At 40.3% G+C, this 24,999-nt stretch overlaps 1 protein-coding gene across 2 annotated transcripts in view; it reads right to left on the reverse strand.

Annotated features, from left to right (window-relative positions):
- The window catches only part of LOC140463052 (sodium/potassium-transporting ATPase subunit beta-1-interacting protein 3-like), a 201,467-nt gene that overhangs the window by 126,951 nt on the left and 49,517 nt on the right, over window positions 1-24,999 (reverse strand). For both annotated transcript variants that reach the window (XM_072556687.1, XM_072556686.1), the window contains exon 2: window positions 2,719-2,856. In XM_072556687.1, the coding sequence (XP_072412788.1) occupies window positions 2,719-2,856 (138 nt within the window). The remainder of the gene's footprint in view (window positions 1-2,718; window positions 2,857-24,999) is intronic.

Raw genomic sequence — 24,999 nt, forward strand, 5'->3', positions numbered from 1 at the left:
GGGTGGCTAAGTGGAGCTGAATCCATGTAAAGATCAGCCATGATCTTATTGAATGATGGAGCAGGCTCAAAGGGCCAGATTAGAGTGGTGCTGGAAATGCACAGCAGGTCAGGCAGCATCTGAAGAACAGGAAAATCGACATTTCAGGCAGGAGCCCTTCATCAGGAATGTACATAATCCTCCAACCGGTCTGTGACAGCATTTGTATTCCACATGAGGCTCCTCCCACCTTTCCTGATCTGACTGTGTCCGCATAATAACCGTCTATTTCCTTCTCCTCATATGTTTATCTATTCTCCAGTTAAATTCTATTTGGTTCCACTATTCCTAGTTGAACGGAGTTCCATACACTCATCACTCTCTTGGCAAAAATGTTGCTCTTGTATTTGCTGTTTCAGGTTCTGAAGAAGGGTCACTAGACCCAAAATGTTAACTCTAATTTCTCTCCATAGATGCAGCCAGACCTTCTGAGATTTTCTAGCAATTTCTGTTTTTGTTTTAGATTTCTAGCATCCAAATTCCTTTTGGTTTTTTGCAGAAATGTGACCTAGTGCTGACATAGCTACCAGCACATTTTGGGAATTTCCTCCCAGTCACACTATCAAACCCCATCTTCACGAAGCGGAAACGTTAGGCCTATGAATCGTTGTAAAAATGTAGAATGCAGATTTTAGGAGACAGGAAGTTCTTTACAATAGGGATTCATTTGCTGATGCTCTTCAGCCCCTTCTCACTCCCCATTCAACAGGAAAATGATCCAGAAAGTGTCTGGCCTGTTTAAAACTGCTGCTTAGCACAATCACTCATCCCCACTGATGGGTACAAAACTGCAGCTAAAAACAGCCATTTCATGATTAAAACTCAATTGGGAACTTTCTCAAACTGCTTTAGTAATTCAGTAAACCCTGAACAACACATCAATTGAAATATCTTGCCTTCACATATTGGCTCTACATTTATCACTTTAATTTCTAAACAGAAAATCTCGGCATTTTCTTTTCTAGATTTTCCCTCTTGCTCCATTGCTTTATAGCTATATAAGGATATTAGATAAGGTCGTCCAACATATGTGCTGGTCTTCCCTTCACTTCAGTAGTCTGGGATTAGCAATGTAGATATATCATGTTAAGGTGTTGACTTGGAATGTGGAAGATAAGGCTGGAGGGAAGGAGGGACAGAGCGAAGGAAAAGGCAGAAGACAGGAAAAAGGATGACAGGGAGTTGGGAAGGGAGTGGGGAAATTGGTATGGGGGGAAGGGGATATGGGGTGAATAGGAGGAAGAATTGGAAATGGGAAGTAGCAGAGGGAAGATTTCTGTGGTTCTTGAAATGTGGCATAATAATGATGGAGGGTTGTATGTGGTATGTGACATCATAGAAGAGGTGACTCTTCACATATAAAAAGAATACTACAGGGGAGCTTTTGTTGTTGGGAGTAGTGTTTTTGGACTGAGAGCATTGAGATAGGGAGGGGTGGACAGAAATGGGAGTTGTGGGAAATGTAATTATGATTGACAAGTGAGTGGGCATTCACAACTTTCCAAAATACTATGAGAGGTTCCTGCCTTCTGGGACTGATTCCTCAATGTCTGGGAAAGATGTGAGGGAGATAGAGAAATTACAAGAGTACTGGAAGTGATAGGAGAAGGGATTTCACAATCTGAAAAATGCCAAGACAGCTTTATGATTATGTTATCAAGCTCGTAATCCAGTGACATTGACTAAACATCAAGCAGAACACTTATAATCCCATTTCAATTCACAACATCACAGGATTTTTACAGTATAGCGGAGACCATTTGGTCCATCATGCCTACACAGGTTCTATTCCCTAGCACCAATCTGCTGCCTTTTCCCTATATCCTTGAACACCACTACCATCCAAATAATCATTCAATACTCTTATTGAATGCCTCAATTGAACCTGCCTCCAACACATTTCCAGGAAGCGCATATGACACCCTAACTAGTTACTGTGTGAAAACATTTTTGTTCGCATCACTGCTGTTTATTTTACTTTAAACCCATGCCCTTCCAAACATAAATTCCTTCATGATAGGCAAGAACATCTCCCTGTCTAATCTATCCAGATTGCTCATGATTTTGAAAACCTCTGTCAAATCTCCTTTAACCTTCTTGTCTCCATGGAGAACTGTCCCAACTTCTTCAATCGATCCTCATAACTGAAGTTACTCATTCCTGGAACCATTCTGGTCAATTGCTTCTGCACTCTCTCCAGTGCTTCAATGTCTTTCCGATAATATGGCACCCACAACTGTACACAATACTCCAACTGAGGCCTAACAAGTGTAATCAATTTAGTAAATTTTCAATGGAAAGCAAATATTAGCATTGATGGTCATAAAAGCATAAGATTGTTATAAATTGTCATCAACTATTGACATGGAGGAAAGGGGTACAAAAAGCACGTTTCTGTGGGCACACATCAGAAATTTGAATACATAAAATTTCTAACCATTCAAATAGCTATAAGCAACATGTTACCTGCATATTGGTATGCTTTTTCAAGAGACAAAGCACTTTGTTGGATTGGAAGTGTTCAAGATGGTGACTCCACAGTAGGAATTCTAAATTAACGTGATGACTAACAAATCTAATACATTGAACACTACACTAAGATCAATAATGTTATTGTCCATGTAACGGTGGCTGGTTGGAGTTCTCACCATCATAAAAATTTGGAAGTTCTTTACTTACCACCATAATATACCGAGGTCTGTACTGAATTGTACCAAAAAGGCCAAGTATGACAACAATGATGTGCAAGAAGTTTGCGAGTATGGGAGCCCACTGATAGCCCAGGAAATCAAAGATCTGTCTCTCCAAAGCAGCAAGCTTAAAGGAAAATGAGAGAACAAAAATGAGTCAATCATTATCAACCACTCTTTATAAAAACAAGTAAGAACTTGTATCAATGTTTTACAGTATCACATCTCTCAAAAAACTATCCAAAAGTGCATTAAATACAACATAACTTAAGAAAGGTGGTAAGGACAAGCCAGGGAATTATAGACCAGCGAGCCTGACATCGGGTGGTGGGCAAGTTGTTGGAGGGAATCCTGAGGGACATGTATTTGGAAAGCCAAGCTCTGATTAGGAATAGTCAGCATTGCTTTGTGCATGGGAAATCACGTCTCACAAACATGATTTTTTTTTGAAGACGTAACAAAGAGGATTGATGACGGCAGAGCGGTACATGTGATCTATATGGACTTCAGTAAGGCGTTCGACAAGGTTCACCATGGGAGACTGGTTAGCAAGATTAGATTTCATGGAATACCGGGAGAATTAGCCATTTGGATACAGAACTGCTCAAAGGTAGAAGACAGACGGTGATGCTGGTGGGTTGTTTTTCAGACTGGAGGCCTGTGACCAGTAGAATGCCACAAGGATCACTGCTGGGTCCACTACTTTTTGTCATTTATATCAATTATTTGGATGTGGACATAAGAGGTATTGTTAGTAAATTTGCAGATGACACCAAAACTGGAGGTGTAGTGTACAGCGAAGAAGGTTACGTTAGATTACAACGGGAAACTGATCAGACGGGCCGATGGGCTGAGGAGTGGCAGATGGAGTTTAATTTAGATAAATGTGATGTGCTGCATTTTGGGAAAGCAAATCTTAGCAGGACTGATACATTTAATGGTATGCTTCTAAGGAGTGTTGCTGAACAAAGAGACCTTGGAGTGCAGGTTCATAGCTGCTTGAAAGTAGAGTCGCAGGTAGATAGGATAGTGAAGAAGGCGTTTGGTATGCTTTCCTTTACTGATCAGAGTATTGAGTACAGGAGTAGGGAGGTCATGTTGCGGCTGTACAGGACATTGGTTGGGCCACTTTTGGAATATTGTGTGCAATTTTGGTCTCCTTCCTATCGGAAGGATGTTGTGAAACTTGAAAGGGTTCAGAAAGGATTTACAAGGATGTTGCCAGGGTTGGAGGATTTGATCTATAGGGAGATGTTGAATGGGCTAGGGCTGTTTTCCCTGCAGTGTTGGAGGCTGAGGGTGATCTTATAGAGGTTTATAAAATCATGCGGGGCATGGATAGGATAAATTCTAGACTCCCTGGGATGGGGGAGTCCAAAACTAGAGGGCATAGGTTTAGGGTGAGAGGGGAAAAGATATAAAAGAGACCCAAGGGACTTTTTCACGCAGAGGGTGGTGTGTGTGTGGACTGTGCTGCCTGAGGAAGTGGTGGAGGTTAGTACAATTGCAACATTTAAAAGGCATCTGGATGGGTATATGAATAGGTAGGATTTGGCGGGATAGTGGCCGGGTGCTGGCAGGTAGGACTGGATTGGATTAGATTCCCTACAGTGTGGAAACAGGCCCTTCGGCCCAACTAGTCCACACCGACCCTCCTAAGATGAACCTGACTAATGCACCGAACAATATGGGCAATTTAGCACGGCCAATTCACCTGACCTGCACAGCTTTGGACTGTGGGAAGAAACCAGAACACCCAGGGGAAACCCACGCAGACACGGGGAGAACGTGCCAACTCCACACAGTCACCCGAGGCTGGAATTGAACCTGGGACCTGGTGCTGTGAGGCAGCACTGCTAACCACTGAGCCATCATGCATTGGGATATCTGGATGGCATGGCCAATTTGGACCAAAAGTCAGCTTCCGTGTTGACCATTTCTATGGCTCTATAACATTACCATGCCCCAAAATGGTTAGACACATACCCATGGTTGAGAGACAAAATTAAGATTTTGAACTCTACTCAAGAAGCCTCACCTAACACAATTTTAGAAATTTTTGCAGCTGTTCATTAAATTGGCTTTTTATATTTGATGACGCATTTAATCCACAATAAACAATTCCAGAATTACAAAATTGGTTTGAGTAACCTGAAATGAAAACTATAGACGTGCACCTTTGTAATACCATTTCAAATCACAGAGTAAATCAGACCAATAAAAATCAAAACTGATCGCTATTTGATAAATGCATCCATTTTCAAAAAGCAAAATAGTGTCCTCTGCCACAAGGGAATGTAGAAATGCAGACAAAAATAGAACATTTCACAATCTGTAGATACGGACTGAATTTTTGAGTTTCTGCTGTTCATCTCAACCTTGCAGAAAAGAGGTCTGTTACAAATTAATCAACTTTAAACAATAATATACTGCAGGTAGATTTAATAAGCTGAGGGTTGGACAAAGTGCTGGCAGGAGCAGGGGTGGGATGAATTTGGGAGAAAAAGTGTAGAGGCTCAAAGTGGAAGGTATTTTAGAGGGGATACCTCCAGTGCACAGAGAGCACCTCCCAAAGGAGGTACAATCCCCTTCCTTCCCATTGGTTCACGTGCTTCGGACAGAACTTGTTGCTATATTTCCACTCTGAGTCCACTTGGGTGAATGTACACTTCAACACCTAGCGAATGTTTGTTAATGATGATCTCATTATTTTTAATCAATTTTTGCATTTGGGTACTGTGTTAAATAACAGTTATAACATGCTGCTTAATCACTTGGATATACCCTGTCTATAAAGCCATACAAAACTTGTTTTGAATTTACTGACACTATGCCATAAAATCTCTGCAGTGCAGAAAGAGGCCATTCAGCTCTACTCGAGAAGCCTCACCTAACATAATTTTTGAAATTTTTGCGGATGTTCATTAAATTGGCTTTTTATATTTGATGACACATTTAATCCACAATAAACAATTCTGCAGAGTCTGCACAAACCCTCCAAACAACATCCTATCGAGACAAAGCATCCTCCCCAGACACAGACCCCTACCCTATCCCCATAACGTCCCATTTCCCATAGCTAATCCAACTAACATCCCTGGACACTACAGACAATTTAGCACCACCAATCCATCTAACCTGTGGAAGGAAACTGCAGCACCTGGCAGAAATCCACGCAGACACAGGGAGAACGTACAAACTTCACACAGACACTCAAGGGCGGAATTTAACTTGGGTTCCTGGTACTGTGAAGCACCAGTGTTAATATCTAAATTACCATGCCACCCCCATTTATTTCTCTTGATCGTTGAATAATTGTCACAACCAGACAAGGAGGTCAATTGACACCCCTGTTTTTAATGCCTTCAGTTTCTAACTCTTTTTAGCACACAACACATTCTACATCAAATGAAACCCAGGTTGCTCGTCCAAGAATGAGGGAGCTCATTACAAGCTTGTCTTGAGCGAAAGAAACAGAAAGTTTTATTGCCTACTAACCATGAGAAAACTTTTTTAAAAAACACATCAAAATCACACACACACAAATATCAGTACAATATCTGTGGGAAGCACGGTGGTACAGTGGTTAGCACCACTGCCTCACAGTGCCAGAGACCTGGGTTCAATTCCCACCTCAGGCGACTCTCTGTGTGGAGTTTGCACATTCTCCCTGTTTCTGCGCGGGTTTGCTCCGGTTTCCTCCGACAATCCAAAAGTTAAGTGAATTGGCCATGCTAAATTGCCTGTAGTGTTAGGTGTAGGGGTCTGGGTGGGTTATGCTTTGGCAGGTCGGTGTGGATTTGTTGGGCCGAAGGGCCTGTTTCCACACTGTAAGTAATCTAATCTAAAAACATGAGACCATCCAGTACAAAATGAAAAATCAAGAATATACAGTTGAAAGTCCCTGAGGAGTAAGGTTTAAACTGAACTGCAGTTTTTTAATTGATGACTTGCACCCTCTAAAGTAGCAAAATTTATAGATACCTTTGAGTTCTCAGTAAGTCATCAGGTGCTGTTTTTGAGAGCCTGAGAGTAACAAAGGTATAGAGAGTGAGAAAGAGAGAGGAATCCTTCCAATCCTGCAGTTACAAATCCATCAACCCTCTCTCTCTTTCTCACTCTCTTCCCAAATGCATAAAATACACTTCCTTTGAATATTTTCATTTCCCTAAACTGGATAACCCCTAAACAACTTTCATCTCAATAAGGGAAATTTTCAAAAAGGTGTAAATACAGATGTGAATAACTGATTCCAATAATTTTGATGATATGGGCTTGTTTCAGGTCAAACAGAATAATTAGATAAGACTGATGGCTGATACAATTTTAACATCCAAAGAATCCACTGTGGAATTGTGGTTGGTGAAGATGGTAAATAAGAAAATACAGCCTTGGGAGCACTCTGTCAATCAAGAAACTCATTCCAATATACATCACAGAACTGGATCTGCCAAGGCAAGTCCAATGAACAAGTATGGGCTTGACACAGCAAAATGCCTCATACAAGCTGACAAATAGCCATTGGGAAGTCAAAATATTCAGTGTGAGCTCAAATATACTATCAACACAGCATCAGTTTGAAATCTTGGATCCTCATGAGTGTGTGGATGAATTTACCCATCCTGCACTACCGGTGGAGAGTACGCTTGATAGAACTACGTGCCACACACAGGTTAGAGGTGGAAAGGTGGACAAGCCTTTGATCATAAGAAATAGAAATAGTGGGTTGTTTGATGATTCACCATACTTCACGTCCACTTTTCTGCCCTTTCAACCATAACCTTTGACTCTCCTAATGATCAAGAATCTAGCTCTCTCAGCCTCAATTACACTCAAGGACTCTACCTTCACAGCTCTCTGTGGCAAGGAATTCCAAGTGCTGACAACCTTCTGAGAGAAGAAAGTCTTCCTCGTTGGTGTCCCTTTATCCTGAGACTGTACCCTTAGATACTAGAATCTCCCATGAGGGGAAACATCATCTCAGCATTTATCCTGTAAAACTCTTTAAGAATCCAATAAGTTTCAATGAGATCACCACTCGATTTTCTGAATTTTACTGAGTAGAGTCCTAACTTGTTTAGCTTTTGCTTAGAAGACAATCTATCCATACTAGGGATCATCCTAGGGATCTTTCAAGATGGTGGCAGGGTAGGAGGGGGCTAAGCCTGGAACTTGTCCACTTCCTTAGGCTTTCTTTCTGTTTTTTTTCCTTCTTTTTGCTTTTGTTCTTTTTTTGTATTCTTTTTTCTTAGCTTTATTTTCTTTTAAGCCTGGAGAGTGGTGGGTGAATCAGCAGCAATGCCAGGACAAGCCAGACATAGCTCCACCCCAGCCCAGGGTCTCCCAGCGAGCAAGGTACAATTCCTAGGCTGACTGCCCAGATCCTAATCTGTGGACTAGGCTGAAGCTCTAGGTCTGCAGCTAGGCCCAGGTGCCTGAAGGATGAGAAATGTGGTCTCGGCCCAGTATGGTGGTCTTGCCTCACCATGACGGTCTCACCCAATGTGGAGGGCTTCTTCAGCTTCAGAGTCCAGGTATTACAGAGGCTTGGCAGGTGGTCTCATGAAAAATGGAGTATAACATGGGAGTATAACTTGGCCCAGCATGACGGTCTTCTTTGGTGGAGGCTTCCAGCCCAGTATTCCAGTGGCCTGGCGTGATGGTCTTGTCCCGCTGCACCTTCAGGATATTCTATTGTTCCTTAATTGGCTTTTGCAAAGCCCAGGAACTGTGATGAACTTTATCTTAGTTTTACTTTTTTAAAATTATTATGTATGATTTCTGCAAATGATGTAGGCACCATTGTAGGACGATTTATAAAACCTTTCATTGTATTTTTCATGTAGAAATACACATGACAATATATTTCTATTCTAATCTAATTTCTATTATATTCTCTGAACTGCCTCCAATGCAATGATATCTTTCCATAAATAATGGGACCAAAACAGCTCACAGTATTCCAGTTGTGGTCTCACCAACACCTTGTAGTAAGACTTCCCTAATCTTATACTCCAACTCCCTTGAAATAAGGGCCAACATTCCATTCGTCTTCCTGATTACCTGCTGCACCTATGTGCTAGCTCACAATGTTTTGTGTTCAACTACCCCCAAATCCCTTTGTATTGCAACTTTTCCTTTCCAAAATGAACGACTTCACATTTTCCCATGTTATACTCCATTTTTCAATTTTTTTTGCCCACTTACTTACCTACCAATATATCTCTATAAACTGATTGTATCCCTCTCACAACCTGTCTTTCTATCTATTTAGTATCATCTGCAAATTTCATATTTGCTATATTACATTCACTTCCTTCCCCCAAGTCACTATTTTGTAAACAATTGTGACCCCTGTGAAATCTCACTGGTCACATGTAACCAACTTGTAAAAGAACGCCTTGTTCCCCACTTGCTGTTTCCTGCCCTTAAGCCAATTCTCTATCCATTGCCAATTTACTTCCTCCAACAGTGTGGGCTCTTATCTTATGGTTTAACTGTTGTGAGGTACTTTATCAGACACCTTCTGTCCAAATGCAACCTGCACATTGGTTCTCCTCTGTCCAGTCTGGTTGAGACCTCCTCAAAAAATCTAATAAATTAGTCAGACATAATTTTACTTTCATGAAAGCATTGTTATTCTATTTGATTAGATTATGATTTTCAAAATGTTCTGCTATTACATCCTTCATAAGTGATTCCAATAATTTGCAACAATCAATATGAGGCTAATTGGCCGAAAGTTACACATTGCTTGCCTCCCTCCCTCCCTTTTTCAATAGGGATATCACATTGGTAGTTTTCCAATCCTCTGGTGCTTCCCCAGAATTCAACATTTTGGGAAAATTACAAACTAATGCATTCATTATCTCTGTAGCTCCCTCTTTAATGATCCTGGAATGTAAACCATCAGGGCCAGGGGTCTTCTCTGCCTTTCGCCTTAAATGCTTGTCTAATGCTACTTCTTTAGTGATGGTGATGGTGCTTAATTCCTTCCTGGTATTCTTTAGTATTAATGGAATGATCAAAGTATTGTCCACCGTAAGGAATGATGCAAAATATCTGTTTAATTCCTCTGCTACTTCCTTGATCCCCCAAACTAATGAATCTATAAATTACTCCTGGGGATATTTCCAATGGAAAAATTTACGTTCATATTTCTTTAATCTTTTATTTCTGTGAAATGGTTAAGACATTTCAACTAAGCAGTTTAATTCCGGCATTAAAAGCACTGACGAAGGGACATTACAGTGTAATACCAACAACTGTAATTTTGAAACAAAAACAAAAGAAAATGCTGGCAAAAGTCAGCAGATCTGGAAGCATCAGTGGGGAGAGAGCAGCATTAACGTTTCAAATCCGGTGACTTCATTGGAGCTGATAGCAGCTAGCAAGAAAGTGGTATTTATGGTGAAGTTGATGTTGTGGAGTGTTAGGGCTGCCTGTGCTAGAAGCACCGTAAATTGGCCAAGGAAGATTTTTAGCTGAAATAGCAGCTTCCATAGTCTGCTGTTTCAATTCAAACTATAAGCTGGAGTAATTAGATGCTTTCATAGAAGGACTAGTTTAGTTGGACCGAAGGGTCTGTTTCTGACTCTGAGTGTGTCCAAGGTAACAAGATTAACACAGCACACAAAGGATCTTGTGAAACACATACAAAAGAATCCCTGTTGAACACGATGCAAAAATGCAGCTGCTGCTTGTATAAAGACAGTTTGATAAAGAATATCCTTGACTGATAGAAGCCTTCGTACCAGGCTGGTCCAAAGTCATGGGATGGAAGAAAAGGGAAGACCTCCAGGTAATCATTGCCATAGAATATAAGGAATTTAACTGCATTCCCATGGATATGCAGCCTAAGGTAGTGGAAGTCCCCTTTGGTATTAGCAGGGGAGTACAGAATAACTAGTACAGGAGCTAAAGCCCAGAAACTTAATGAATAAGATGTTTTCTGAAGGCCCAAGGGTAAATATTGAGGAGATCTGGTAAACATCACAAGATCATAAGTCAGCCAAAAGCTGTCAATGCACTGATCTGCAGTCATATGATTAATCTGATTGGATGTCAATGTAATTAATTAATTAATAATACAATTGGCTTGTAACAGATAAAAGTGGCATAAAAAAAAGTGGCATAAACCAAATGATTCAAAAGTGTATGTTTCCCTTTGTTAAGTGGAGAAGTCACTGCTCTGCACAGAGCATTTCTCCCCACTGGGTAAAATAATAAACTCTGATGCTAAAAGTGGTGGTAGTGAGGTGAGAGAGAGAGAGAGAGAGAGAGAGACGTAGGTGGGCAAAGGGATTATTGACAACTGGTCAGGACAGAAGAGAAGCTGAATAAGTGATAATGAGGGCTGAGAGCAGGAGAGACTGAGTAGGCTGTGAGCAATTCACATCATGTGATAACAAGACTAAGGGTGGATGAGAATAGATTGGCTATGCTGAAAGAAACTCAAGTCATGATGGGACCAAGGTTATGGGGGGGGGGGGGTGAGTAAAAAACATCGAAGGATAGAATCAGGCACTAAAGTTATTAAACTCTGGCCTACTATCAATAATCCCCTGAATCCTTAACCCTTTTGTATCTCTCCATCTTAGGGCTCCAACTCCACCTATGAACTCACCTCTTTCCCACAACCACACAACCACCCCCAACCTCACCTTCAATATAAATATCACTTTTCCTCATGAAGTTCTGATCAGTTTTATTAAAGAGTCACATTAACTCTGCTTTCTCCCCACAGATGGGGCTAGACCTGCTGAGTTTCTCCTGCAATTTCTGTTTTTGTTTCAGATCTTCAGCTCTTTATTCTATTATAATTGTCATTTTGAGTCCTAGAAGTGCATACTTCATTAGAACTTTATATTAGGCTGATGTTTTAAACAGAGTGAAAATTAAAAATTGAATGTCTTTGTCGTCATAGTTACATTTTCACTAACATCTACACTTTGATACACTGCAGGCATTCAATTTAGTTATGAGGAACATTGTGTCGATTCATCCTTTCTGGGCTGTGACATCCATTATTCATTCTCTAGTGTTTGTAGTTATCTATTTGCCAGCAGCAGTGTCAGGTTAGTTCAGAAGAAGTAGGCAAAACTGATGTTGGTACTATTAGCCAACAGAATGTTTATTTAATTGAAACTACTACCCCCTCAGCCCACTTCTAAGGTGACTGAAAAGGATACTTGCACTGACAGTTTTAATACAATGTAGGTCAGGGCAGCACAGTGGCTCAGTGGTTAGCACTGCAGTCTCCCTGTGTCTGCGTGGGTTTCCTCCGGGTGCTCCGGTTTCCTCCCACAGTCCAAAGATGTGCATGTTAAGTGAATTGGCTATGCTAAATTGTCCATAGTGTTAGGTGCATTAGTCAGAGGGAAATGGGTCTAGGTGGGTTACTCTTCAGAGGGTCGGTGTGGACTTGTTGGGCCAAAGGGCCTGTTTCCACAGGGAATCTAATCTAGGTCAAAATCCAGGGATGAACCCTAGTTTCAACATCAAATAGACTATATGTTTGTTCCTTGCTGCATCATGAAACCAGCTGGAGATCTGGTCCCAAACACGGTCCAATGTGTGATAATGCTATCACTGTAAAAGGTTATTTTGTCCCGAGTTTTTTTGAAGAGACATTGTAAGGCAGAGGTACCAAACTGTCTCTAAGGAAGTAAACAATTTGTGAGGCTTTACGTTTGTTTTTAAAGTTGGAACAATGGAAGCAGCCTGGGGGTGGCCAGCTCTCACAAATCTCTCACAGGATTTCTAGTTTTCTTTAGTTTTTAGGCTTAGTTTTAAGCAGAAGTCTTTTGCCTCTCAAAAGAGTTGGCGCTTCAGTGAATGTCTCCTAGAAGCTACTTCCACTGAAATTTTTCTTTACTTTTTTTTCCTCCTGGATTGGAGAACTGCATGTGAGAATCTGTATCTGAATTTGCCTTTTCGCTAAGGAGTGTGTTTGTGGGATGTTACTAAATTGGAACTGTTAATTAGTAATATCTATTATTTAGTTAAATTTTCCATTGGTTAAATTATTCTACATTCCTCTTTCTTTTGGTTTTATTTTAACTATAGTGTTTAAATAAATTGTGTTTTGCTTCACATTGAATAGTTTGACCATTTGCATTGCATCTAAAAAATAGCACTTCACATCTACATTTAAAATAAGAAAAAGTTAGAGTCTAGGCTACCATCTTAAAATATATTGAGGGGGTCTGATCTAGTCTGGTCCATAACAAGTGGAAAACTGCTTCCTAGGCTCTAACCCAATTTATCCATCCCCACTGAATGTGTCTGAGGCAACAAATCAGTCCCAACTGACTGATCCCAGGAGTACCCATGGCACATGAGAAACTTAAATGTTTAAATGGTTATTTAGAATTAAAGTTATCAGAAGTAGCATAATGTCAGGAACTGTAGAATTCAGGCAAACACAAAAGATGCTTCTCTATGTAAAAAAAAATTCACTAGTTTAATCCTAAACTGGCCATTGGTGATTAATATGCTTGCAGGTTCAGCATATTTATCTGAGAGTCCCTTGTCTGCATTTTTAACTGAAGTGCTATCCAGTGTTCTTTCCCTGCCCTGTGTGGATGGCCCATTTGTTGCAATGTCAGATCCCTTTCAGATTCTCACACAATCTCCATGCTGCTTCTTAAAGGGACAGTGCTTTCACAGCTTGTTTGTCTCTTTTATGGCATATTCCCAATTGTTACATGACCAGTTGAGAAGGAAATGTGTCATTCAACTATCTAATTGAAAGGTGTTCAAGCTGGCTGTAAAATAACTGGACTCCATTGGTTGAGGGAAGGAGCAAAGAGAGAATGCAGCAGGCTGGAAATTTGCAAATGAGGTTAACACAAACAACCTGCCACATGATACTGCAGCACTTAACTGGATATACAGTGGATTTGCTTATGTTATAATTTCTTTCAGTTTCCTCATTCAGAGCTGAGCAGTTTAAGAGAAGGTGAAGGAGAGCCTGGGGAAGAAGGAAGTGAGATGATTATGGGTTTGGGGTTTTGGAGGTATGGATGGAGCTCATGAACCAGGTAAGAGATCAAATGTCAGGGAGTTGAATTAATTGCAAAAAGTAGACAATTACGTAGTGGCTGTTGGTGGAAGGAGTGATCATGGCTTTGGGAGAAAATCTGGGTCAAGGGGTTGATATGACCACACTAGGGATTGCAAACACAAGGAGTGAAATAGCTTAAATTGTGGGAGAGGTGCCTAGGATGAAATACTCCTGCTCTTCCACGTTGTAAATTAAAGGACTTATATCTTTACTAAGGGAATTATATCTTGAAGCTCCATATGGCTGCTGAGCATGTGCAAAAGAAGCTTTATTAGAGAGATGGCAGGTCACATGGAACTGGAGTCTAGGTCTGTAAATAAAATGTCTTCTCTTACAATCCTTGGTATATTGTTATGACATGGGGTAAACCCTCCTGCTTAATTTAAACCAGTGACAAAAAAAATTTATCCCATGCAGTAATCTGTGAAAGTTCAAGAGGCCAAAAACTAAGTAAAAATTAATAACTTTATTTCTTAAAGTATAACAGAGAATAATTAACAACTATTTCCATCTTTTACTTTCCCTTCTACAATACTGCTCCGATAAAAATCCCAATTAAGATGTACAAAACAAAAACTTCTTATCTCAAAACCAGGCAGCTTTCAGTTCATCTCTGTATTCCTATTTTCTTCTTTTTGGGGATTATGCTTCGCTGGTTACTGATTGATAAAGATACCTTTAAGACAGCAATTTATCAGGCAGTCTTTACATGCTGGTGGCTTGGCAGTTTTCCTCAAAACTGTTCAATTTTCCCCGGTCTTATACCCCCAAAGCATTGAATTGTTAATTGGCTTTTAGGATTATCAATTCAATACTCAATTCAAACTTGATTGAAGGTTGGTGTTTTTGGGGGATATAATTTAAACTGATTGGCCTAATTTGAATCTGCTTTGGTCTCCAGACAACCAGCTACACTAACTGCTGGACCAAAAGGTTACATTATATCTTTTTTCATAACATTTCGTGCTGTCAGGTAGTTCTGTTGCTTTTAACTCCCTTAAAGGCACTGTACATCTTCATAACAATATGGTTATGTTCAATAAACCCTGTTGTTGCTTACTCATAAGAATGTAGATCTCAGCTTAGTATGTGGTGGCAACACTGATCAGATTTACTGAAACCAGTGCAAGTGATTAGTGTCTGAAATGAAGGCCAGTGGCAGTAAACTACGAGGTGAATCCAGCAATCTGAATTTAGTGGTGCTAGGAGCCAGATAGTGACAGATATTGAGGCATACTCATGCACTGAACCGCAGAATGGGAAAGCACACATCGAACCTGAAGGAAGCGCAGGTGAAGGCCCTCAGTACACGATACAATTAACATCAGGAAGAACTCAATTGGCTTCAGTAGTAAAGGAGTACAGAAACTAAAGTACTTGCAGAGATTGGGGAAATAAAATAAGGACTCAGAACACTGATGGCAAAAACCTGAAGGAATAGGGTGCAGACCACGCCTCAAAGAAACTCCACTGATAGGAAAACCTCACACAGCTAGTTTAATAGGAGATTCAGGTGTGTAAAGTGAGAGACTGGGGTAAAGCTGCAATGGCAGCACAAAACATTACTTACAGAGCAGAGCAGTCTGCAGGAATCCCAATTATACAGGACCCAGATGGACAGAACAAAATCTTCCTAGGTGATGCTACAGGCCCACTGTCAGAATATGATTTCCTTGATCGTACAGGAATAAATTAGCAGGACAAATTTTGCTGCACACAGATTAAAGTAAATGACAGAGAATCTAGTTTAAATTGGCTGCCAGAGAAGGACAGTGATCCTTTTGGATGCTGAGTCATGGTCAAGGTTTGGAATCTTCGGGTCATCCTCCATTAAGCTTTGAGGCTGCAGACGTACAAGAATTAGAGAAAGAGACCAGTTCCAGTCTACACTTGGATTATGTGCAATTCTTAATCATTACGTTCTTTATTAAGGTGAGCTGTTTGCATAGCTTTAAACATTTTTCAGTTAGCAGACACGTCAGCCTGAATATTCAAATGGGTGAAACTGGCATTCTATTTTTCTCAAAACAGAAACTGGAAATGGAAGGCACCAGAGAAAGCAATACCTTCTCTTTGGACTGATTCTGGACAATGGTATACTTTTCAAAATACAGTTACAATTAAGGAAACCAGAAAAGTTGTTCATTATGTCTTTTTATAAAAATAACTGTACATACATCTATACACAAAAAGCTATCATTGGTGATTGAAGATTGGTGAGGGTACAGCAAAACAGTTGCAAGTTTTGTCTCTAATAGCAACTACATCTCAATAAATTCACTGTGTCAGATGCTTTTTTTTTGATAACATAAAAGTAAATCTTTAAGAAAACTATTCCATATTAAATGATCCAATTGATGTAGTTCATGACAATAACATGCATGACATAAATCCACCATCTAGGAGTTCCTTAATTCCTGTTATCTTAGTTTACAGATTTCACATTCATTTGCAAGAATTCATCACATTAGTTTCCCTGGTTCCCAATTAGCTATGTATTGTGTTGAAAGGCTTAAAACTACTCTACTTGTATGGACGCTCACTCCCCTATGCAGGACATCTCCCAATTTTATGGTCCCGCAGTCTCCTTTGCAGTTCTTTACTCCTTTTTACAGCCTCATACACCTTTGCAGAACCTTGCCCCCATTTGCAGGCTCAATGTTTTGCAGCCTCTCCCTGTCCCTTGCAGTCCTTTACACTTCCCATTTTCCCTGTTGCTTTGACCTGTGGCCTCATAAGCCTGGTTTCCTCTGACCTCACTAAATGCTACCATTCACCTTCCCAGTAGTGCTCTAGTCAGAGGCATCACCATTCAGCAAAGGCAAGATAGAACCACCCTTAGATTGAAGAAGTTTTTCATCCTGGCTTCTGACCATTCTAAATAAGAAGGAGACTTTTCTCAAATTGATCATCCCCATGATTGAACTTGCCAAGGTGACCTAGTGCTTTCGAGAGGTGAGTTCGCTACTGAGCCCATGTATCTTGAGTGTTGGCACAGAAATCCTTAATTTGTATACAAGACACCTGAAATGTATATGTGGGTCACACAATGCAGGCAATAAGGGGCTTTTCAATAAAGAAAAAACAACCCAAGCTACAGAGCTCATACACTGAGAAATACCATAGAAAAGCTTAAAAACTAGCATCACATGGAACTGACTGTTAAATAGATGCAAATTTTTTTTTAATTCTTGGGAGATGGGCATAATTCACTGGGCCAGCATTTATTGCCCACTCTAGTTGCCCTTGAGATGCTGCTACTGAGTTGCCTTCTTGAGGGAGTAAGTTCCAAGATTTTGACTGTGCACTTGTCAAGATTGTCAACTCACTGGTGCCCAAGGCATCCACTCCAGTTCCATCCTCTGAAATGACAACATGGTGTCCAACATAGAAATATAGAAATTTGGAGGGTACCACAGATACACAGCTCAGTTCAAACTTAAAACTGTTAAGAATGCAGAGGAAACAAGTAATTCTGCAGCAGCGAGAGAATTCAAAGCAGGGAACATTGGAAATTGGAAGAAACTCTCCACGCAGTTTAGGCAAATATTTAAAAATAAAGGGTGGCACAATGGCATAGTGGTTCGCACTGCTGCCTCACAGCGCCAGAGACCTGGGTTCAATTCCCACCTTGGGAAACTGTCTGTGTTGAGTTTGCACATTCTCCCCGTGTCTGCGTGGGTTTCCTCCCACAGTCCAATGATGTGCAGGTTAGGTGAATTTGCCATGCTAAATTGCCCGCAGTGTCAGGTGAAGGGGTAAAATGTAGGGGAAATGTAAAAAAGAGTGGTTTGCTCTTTGGAGGGTAGGTGTGGACTTGTTGGGCCGAAGGGCCTGTTTCCACACTAAGTAATCTAATCTAAGCATAATGAGAGGTAAGTCCAGCAAGTGACAACTGGAAGATGAAATTGCAAAAAGCTTCAATAATAATCACTAGACTTGACTCATTTCTTGCAAGTTTATCACAGTCATTATCCTGAAACGAACCAGAAAAATAGGGTGGCTTTGAAATCCACAAAGCCTAAGACATTATATCTGATCTGTAAGGATAAATAATTTTGTGCTGTGACAAAAGATCAAGATTTCCCAGAAAAACTTGATGTCACATTTATCACATTTCAGCAGTTTATAATCAAGCTATGCCAAAATAATGGATTCACATAAACTGTACTTGGAACTTCAATGAGACACTCATGAATTTTGGCAAGCCAGCTAGTCAAATGCAAGCAAGGTTGGAAAGAAAACAGTAGTGGTGAATACAATTGGCCATGAAAAGTGTAGATTAACATTGTGCTGTTATGTAAGCCTGATGAGATGAAGCTGAAGTCAATGGTAATATTCCACCTCAAAACGGTTCCAAAACAGCAATCCAAAAAGGAGTTATCAGTCATGTTCACTATAAAGGATGGATGAAGATGGCTTTATGGAATTTCCAACCCCAGGTAAGGTAAAGTCCCCATTGTTCTGCAGATCACAGGGCAGCTTTCATTCAAGAGAGCTTGTGGTGATTTAACCTGACAATGGCCATGCCTTAAGTGAAGAGAGAGTTTGAGAAGGAGAGTTCTTGGTAACTTTGGTGGATAGGGGAATAGCATCCATGCTGTTGACATCACACAGTATTGCTGTCCAACTAACTTAGATAACCAACCTCCTCCACAATATGGAGATTGTTGTTAAGCTATTCAAGAAATCCAAGATATCCAAGGCAGAATGGGACAGAAGGTAACTATTTGTGGAATGATGTGATTCCAAAATATTTGCTGAAGGTGATGCTGATGATTCATATGAAGAAGCAGATTGAGATAAGTCGTTTGGTTTATAAATTGAGGAGGAGGGTGATGTTATTGTTTTAAATGCATGTCCTACTGCTAGGTAGCAGGTTTTATCTGTACTCTTAAACTGCAATAATATAAATTTTGAATATCGCTTTTGCTGAACTTAATACTATTAAATTTAACATACAAAAATTGCCTATGTCTCAAGGGAAATTATTGCTTAAATGAAAATTCAATAACAAAAATATTTTTGATTCCTTCTGTTTTTACTTTTGTGGAGAATAGCAGGCAAGAAACATTCCTGGCCTGGCAACTCTGTTGTGAGGCAAGGTGAAAGGGTGATTTTCAACCTCACAAAAGTATTACTCCTGAAAAAGTCAACCTCATGCTTTTTCACTAAAAATGTGGTCACAGAAACTTGATTTTTACATGAGTACATAACAATTATTTTACCATGAAAAAATATATTAGTCGATTTTAAAACAATGTTTCACACTTGCTTTGAAGATACCAAAGCCGTAAAAGAATTACAATTCCTTGTGAATAAAAAGTACTTGTAAAATTATAGAAAATGTATTAATAGCGTCTAATATCGTACAAAAAAGCCATGGGTAACCACCATTAGATTACATTTAAAATTGATAAAATCATTAAAATTAGTATTGTCTAATAGAAAACATTGACTAATCATTGGATTGGTGACATTGTATTAACCACACATTAATTGTACTAACCATACTTTATATACACTAATTGCATACAGATAAACATATTTCCCATGTATATATTTACTCAACAAAGAACTAGCAGCATTCAGAGAGAGACTTTAGCATTCTGGCCTGGGTTTTTCAAACACTGCATGTTACTTCAGAAACAAACCAACAAAAGTCAGCCATTTAGTCTTGCAAGTATATTCTGGCATTTGATAAGATGATGATTGCTCTCTGACCCAAATATACATAGGCAGTGTCCCTTAAAAACTTTGGTAAACAAAAATCTCGCAAATATCAGATTTCAAATTAACAAATGTTCTAGCATCGATTTTCATTTGTACAAGAGAGTTTCAAATTACTACTGTCCTTTTTGCACATAGATGCGATACCTCACCGTACTAATGTTCTGTTTCTAATTTTTAAACTATATCTACCTCTGGACTTTCTACCTTGGGTAGTCCTAGAATTTTGTTCAGCCGCTTCAAGCACTACCTAGATTTTATCTGATTGCTGAAAATATTAAATCAAATGATTAAGTATGGGGTGTAACTTGTTCACATCAATTTTCAAAACAGGATATCTGACCACAGTTTGGACGTTAGGCCCAAATTTCAGCACAGTTAGCCATAGCCATTTACTTTGCTGTATAGCCAAGTCTATTTCCACTCCGGGCCTGACGACAGAGACCTCTTCCACTAATTTCCACAAAAACAATATCAAGGGGAAATGGATCTCCTATAAGCTGAAAGGTCAGGCTTGAAACATCAATATCAGCAAATCCAACATTAAATTTTTCCAAAGATTTTTAAAGCTATGCAGCATATTTCTTTTTAAATGATAGTCAGCTGGATAAAGCAGCTAACCTGGAAAGTACGTAATTATTTCTCTTCCATTTAAGGGAAGACTAGTTTCAGCTTTGCCTGAAATCCTTTTCTATGAGGTTTCACATGGAGATCATTCACAGAACTAATAATATCAGTAAGAAAGAATAGATTCTATTTCCAAGTTTCATTTTTTGAATTGTAAAAAATTGTCTAATTTACTTTTTTTGCGCCAGGAAAGTACCTGATTGGGTGTAGCGGTATGAAAAAATGCTACAATATGTTTTCTCTGGCTTGGCAAACATATTCGCAAAGTCCACAATTTTTGCATAAGAGGCATTAACTGTTTCAACAGCTAAGTAAATTGCCAATACTTTAATGCATTGGATTGGATAAAAATCAATATATTGATATTCCAATCAGGATTGTTGCCATTTCCTACCCTGATCTGATTAAAAAATTTACCTAATTATCTTTTGGTATCTTCTGTGCCAGTGATTCCTGGACAGGGGTGTCCCAGTAGAAACCTGTCAAAGATTCCATGAGTCCAGCAACAAAGAAGATTTTCATAGGAATCCCATCTCCTTTGCTAGCAGTCAGTATGTTGTGTTCAGTGACTTAAATGTTCAATAACAGCCAAACACTTTGACAGCTCCTGTGAAAGGTGAAGGATATAAGTGGTGGGTTAGGGTAGCAAAAGGCTGATGGGTTAAAGTGCCAGGTAGGTGAAGGGCTAGAATGTGTACGAGTGATGTGGGTTTTGTACCAGCTAGGTGAGATAGGTAGTGTGCCAGGTGGATAAGATGCCAAGTAGATGAATGAGTGGGTTGGGTTGGTGTTCACTGATCTGACAGGTAGCATCAGGTTCTGGAGGGTCATATCAGTGCGAGGAGATTGGTTCTTGTCATGCCTGGGAGAGGACGGACCAAGAGTGACCATCCTTAGACCTTCCATGAGTTTGCGTGATATACAGTCACAAATGATCTGAACAGGGTAGCCATTTTTCACTCAGATGGCTTGGATGTGCCCTATTTCAGGATCAGGTTTGCATGAAGATGTGACTTTGGCCATATTTAAAGCCAATCTTGGAATGCATGAAACAGTAGGATTCCCAACGTGTCTCCTTACCAATGAAGGCAAGTGATCACTCTTGGCCCTGAGACAAGGGTCCAGTCCACCTCACCATACCCTTCTAGGGTAATCTATCTGAAAGGTTTGGGCAACTGCTGAAGTTAGAGGTTTCGTATTGCTGCTATACAGTAGCAAAAGTTGTGCTCATTAGTAACAGGATAATGCAGTCAAGCCAAAAAGACATTCTGCCTTTCATAAAAATGAGTAATGTAGTGTCTGAATTTCAGTGCCAGGTATGCAGCCCATACATCCCATAGCCTGGCAAATCAAATCAACATCATGTCCCTTCAGCTGTTCGCAACAAGCACCCAACACAGCCCACACTTCTAAATTCACAACACTGTCTAATATTAGGTGTGATGCTGCAATTGAACAGCATTTTCTGGATAATCCTGAATGTGTAAGGAATTACACTTACAACCATGTTAGGATTGTAATGAAGTTGGCAGTGTGGTGTATTTGTGCATACTGGAAGCAACATATTAATACAAGCACCCAGTTCCTTACAATCAGAAAAAAAACACATACCCGCACATTTGCTGAGGTGAAACAGACAAAGGTGATTCACTGGTTCAGGTTTCAAGGCAATGCCCTGACCAATCAGAATCATCTACTTTATTTAAAATTTTAAAACAAACCTGGCTATTAATTGAAATCAGCATTAATGGGTACATTCTCCATGGCAATGCCTCTGTCAATCACAGTTGATAGTGTGTTGCTAGAAAAGCACAGCAGAGAAGGCAGCATCCAAGGAGCAGGAAGATCAATGTTTCGGGCTGGAGCCCTTCATCAGGACCTCTGTGTCCTCTACCAATCAGCCTACTTTCCAATGAATCAATGCAATCCTCTCATGCAGTGCAAATGTTGGTTTTCCCTTCAAACTTGTATTCTTCAATAATACCCTGTTAAGTGCAAGATGAAGTGTTTCAACAAAATATATGAATCTTACAGGAGTCTGAGTGAAGTGAGCTATGGGGAGATTTGTGGCAAAATCAGATGGCAAGTTTGACATCCTACTTTGACAGTGAAAAGATCTGACACTATGTTTTATGATTTGCTGAGCAGGGTAATGAATTTCTTGCCACGCAGCAATGAGTTGCCAAGTCAGGGGATTTTTGCTTGTTAAACACCTTATTAATATTCAGCTTTCCATCTTACCAAAAGTTTCAAACAAACCAGAAATGAAGAAATCTAGCCAACAAATCAGAGTGGGTACCTGTAGCCCTCAGCTTGCTGCTTGCTCATAAGAACCTCCATGTTAGACACTGCACACCAACATCTCAACGCACACTCCTGGGCACAAGCCCATACACACTGTCTGGCCACAGACATCGGCATTTGATATGTACCACTTTCATGGCACATCTCCCGTCCATTTCCCAGACACTTCTGCACTTTTATTGCTGCACCGGTAACTATTACTGTCTGCTCAGGAACATACATCCAGCTCATGTACTGGACCAGGCTTCTCTGGGGTCTTCACTCTGTCTCAGTGCTCACTCACTCTGAGCTTATCTGGATGCTCACAGTATTGCTACCTTCAATTGCACTTTGCCCTCTCCGTTAAATACGCCAGGCTCACATTACTTCCAAACTTGCCTTGCTATTTAGCTCAAACATTTAGACAGGATGCTTGTTATTATTGTCAGCAGGCCTCAGTCAGGTCAACAAGAATAGCCTTTGCTCAGGGAGCCCTGGCACACTAACTCAAGGACAGCATCTGACACCAGCCCAGGGGATGAACACAGCTACTTAGGGTGGTCAGAGTCAGGATGCCCTCTAGGTCAGGCTACTCACTGCCTATCTTCAGTCTTTCTGCCCTTCCGCAGGCTGTTTTCCTCCTTGGGAATCAGAAGGAGGCAGATATTAAGGGAGACAAAAGTGGGTGATGTAGATTTTGCTGCAGGTTATGGCATCAGCTGAACACAGCAGCACAGAAAGCAATGCAGTGTTGATGGTGTCAGGGAACTGGGGGACTGTGACAGCTTTGTGAGGGAATACACCGCAGGTAAGGGTGAGAGTCGGGGAGGATGATCATTGATGGGAGGTTGGTATAGTAGCAGAGGGAATGTAAGGTATTAGAGACAAGATGGCAGCACTTTAGCAGTGAAAATGATATTGGCCTTCTTTCTACAGTGCTGGGCATTCCTCCAAACAGCTGATGCTGCTTTTATCCTGGCTGACGTCCTGCAATAGGCTAGATTGGTCTAGTATCATGCTTCCACTACAAGAGCACGACCTATCAGTGGACCACCCCATCCAGCAGGCTTTCAGGGTCCCTTCCCACAAAGCAGGGCATCAGATGTCACCCATTGGCCACAGCTGGGGCAAATGTCAGAAATTTTGCCAAGGCAGCTCTGAACTGTCAGGCCGACTGCACATCAGGCTTTTAAAATTGGTGTGAGTGCAAGTGACGTTGGTCTTTCAGTGAACATTCGCTGAGCGGTGAGTTATTCTTAGATCATGGTTTAGGAAAGACACGAGAAGCAAATTTTTTTACACAGAGGGTGGTTGCGTGGAATGAATTCCTGACAAAGTGGTGAATATGGGTACAATTACAATGTTTAAAAGATACTTGGATAGATACATGAATAGGAAAGATTTAGAGGATATGGGTCAGGAGCATTGCAAGTGGGACAAGTTTAGTTTGGGATTATGTTCAGCATGGATTGGTTGGACCAAAGGTTGTTTCAGTGCTGTATGACTCTGTGGCTCTATGGGGCCAGAATCGAACATGAGGGACATCAGTGAGGTGTGATTGGTAATTAAGGTGGTGATTTTGGCAAGACACTGAGGAATCTTGGTAAAACAGTCAATGTAACTTGCATTTAGTCAAAAAAAGTAAGTTTCAACTCATTGTGTCTTTCAGAGTATACAAGTTCTGTCCTGCTAAATTAGTTGCCCAGAAATTACAGCAGGTTTATAATCGTCTAACTTTTCCTGGATAACTATTAAGATTACATCAGTCAGAACACTCAGAATTCTCCACCTATAATAGATGCTTTTGGAGGGTTTCAGAGGCATGGGGACTGCTCATCAGAATATTCAATTTCCCATGCAATTCCCATGGAATCAGCTACATCAAAGATTCAGTTTAGTCTCAACGCACAACGCCAGTCCATACTGCTTCCGTGAATCGGGCTATCAAAACATCAAGACCATATATTTACAAGTTCATGCCCACCTTTTCAATAAATTGTCACTGACATTCTGGAGCAAAGTTTCTCGTTGAATTGTACTGTCAGAGGAGATGGGCAGTATGCTTCCTATCTCACCCAATTGATTCCCAATCTACATAATGAAGTCAGCATTGCTACCAGTCAGGGCAGATGCACCAACAATACTGATAAAGACTACTTTGGTCAGACTGAGCTCTCACCTTACAACATCAAATTTCATTAGTGAATACCTTGGAAATACATGGGAGATCTTATCACAACTCACCAAACAGCCAACAACTTTTCTCTCAGTTCAAAGTTTATATTCACTAATGGAGCTCAGGCACTGAGTGGGCAATGTTAAAAATACTGTATTGCAGGATACATCCAGTCCAAGTAGAAATGAAACAGAATCTTTCAGTTCAATTTTGATACTACCTGACAAATTCAGCAAATGATAAAAAACTCACTCAAGATTCAATTTTTTTTACAGAATATAGTTTTTGATTCTTGGGATATAATCCTCCAGTAAAGTGTCCATGACAGTCCCATCAGCACTTTCATTATCCATTGCATCAAAAAAACATACTAAAGTCATATTCCA

The sequence above is a fragment of the Chiloscyllium punctatum genome, chromosome 37 (assembly GCF_047496795.1).
Source record: "Chiloscyllium punctatum isolate Juve2018m chromosome 37, sChiPun1.3, whole genome shotgun sequence".
Taxonomy (NCBI): Eukaryota; Metazoa; Chordata; class Chondrichthyes; order Orectolobiformes; family Hemiscylliidae; genus Chiloscyllium; species Chiloscyllium punctatum.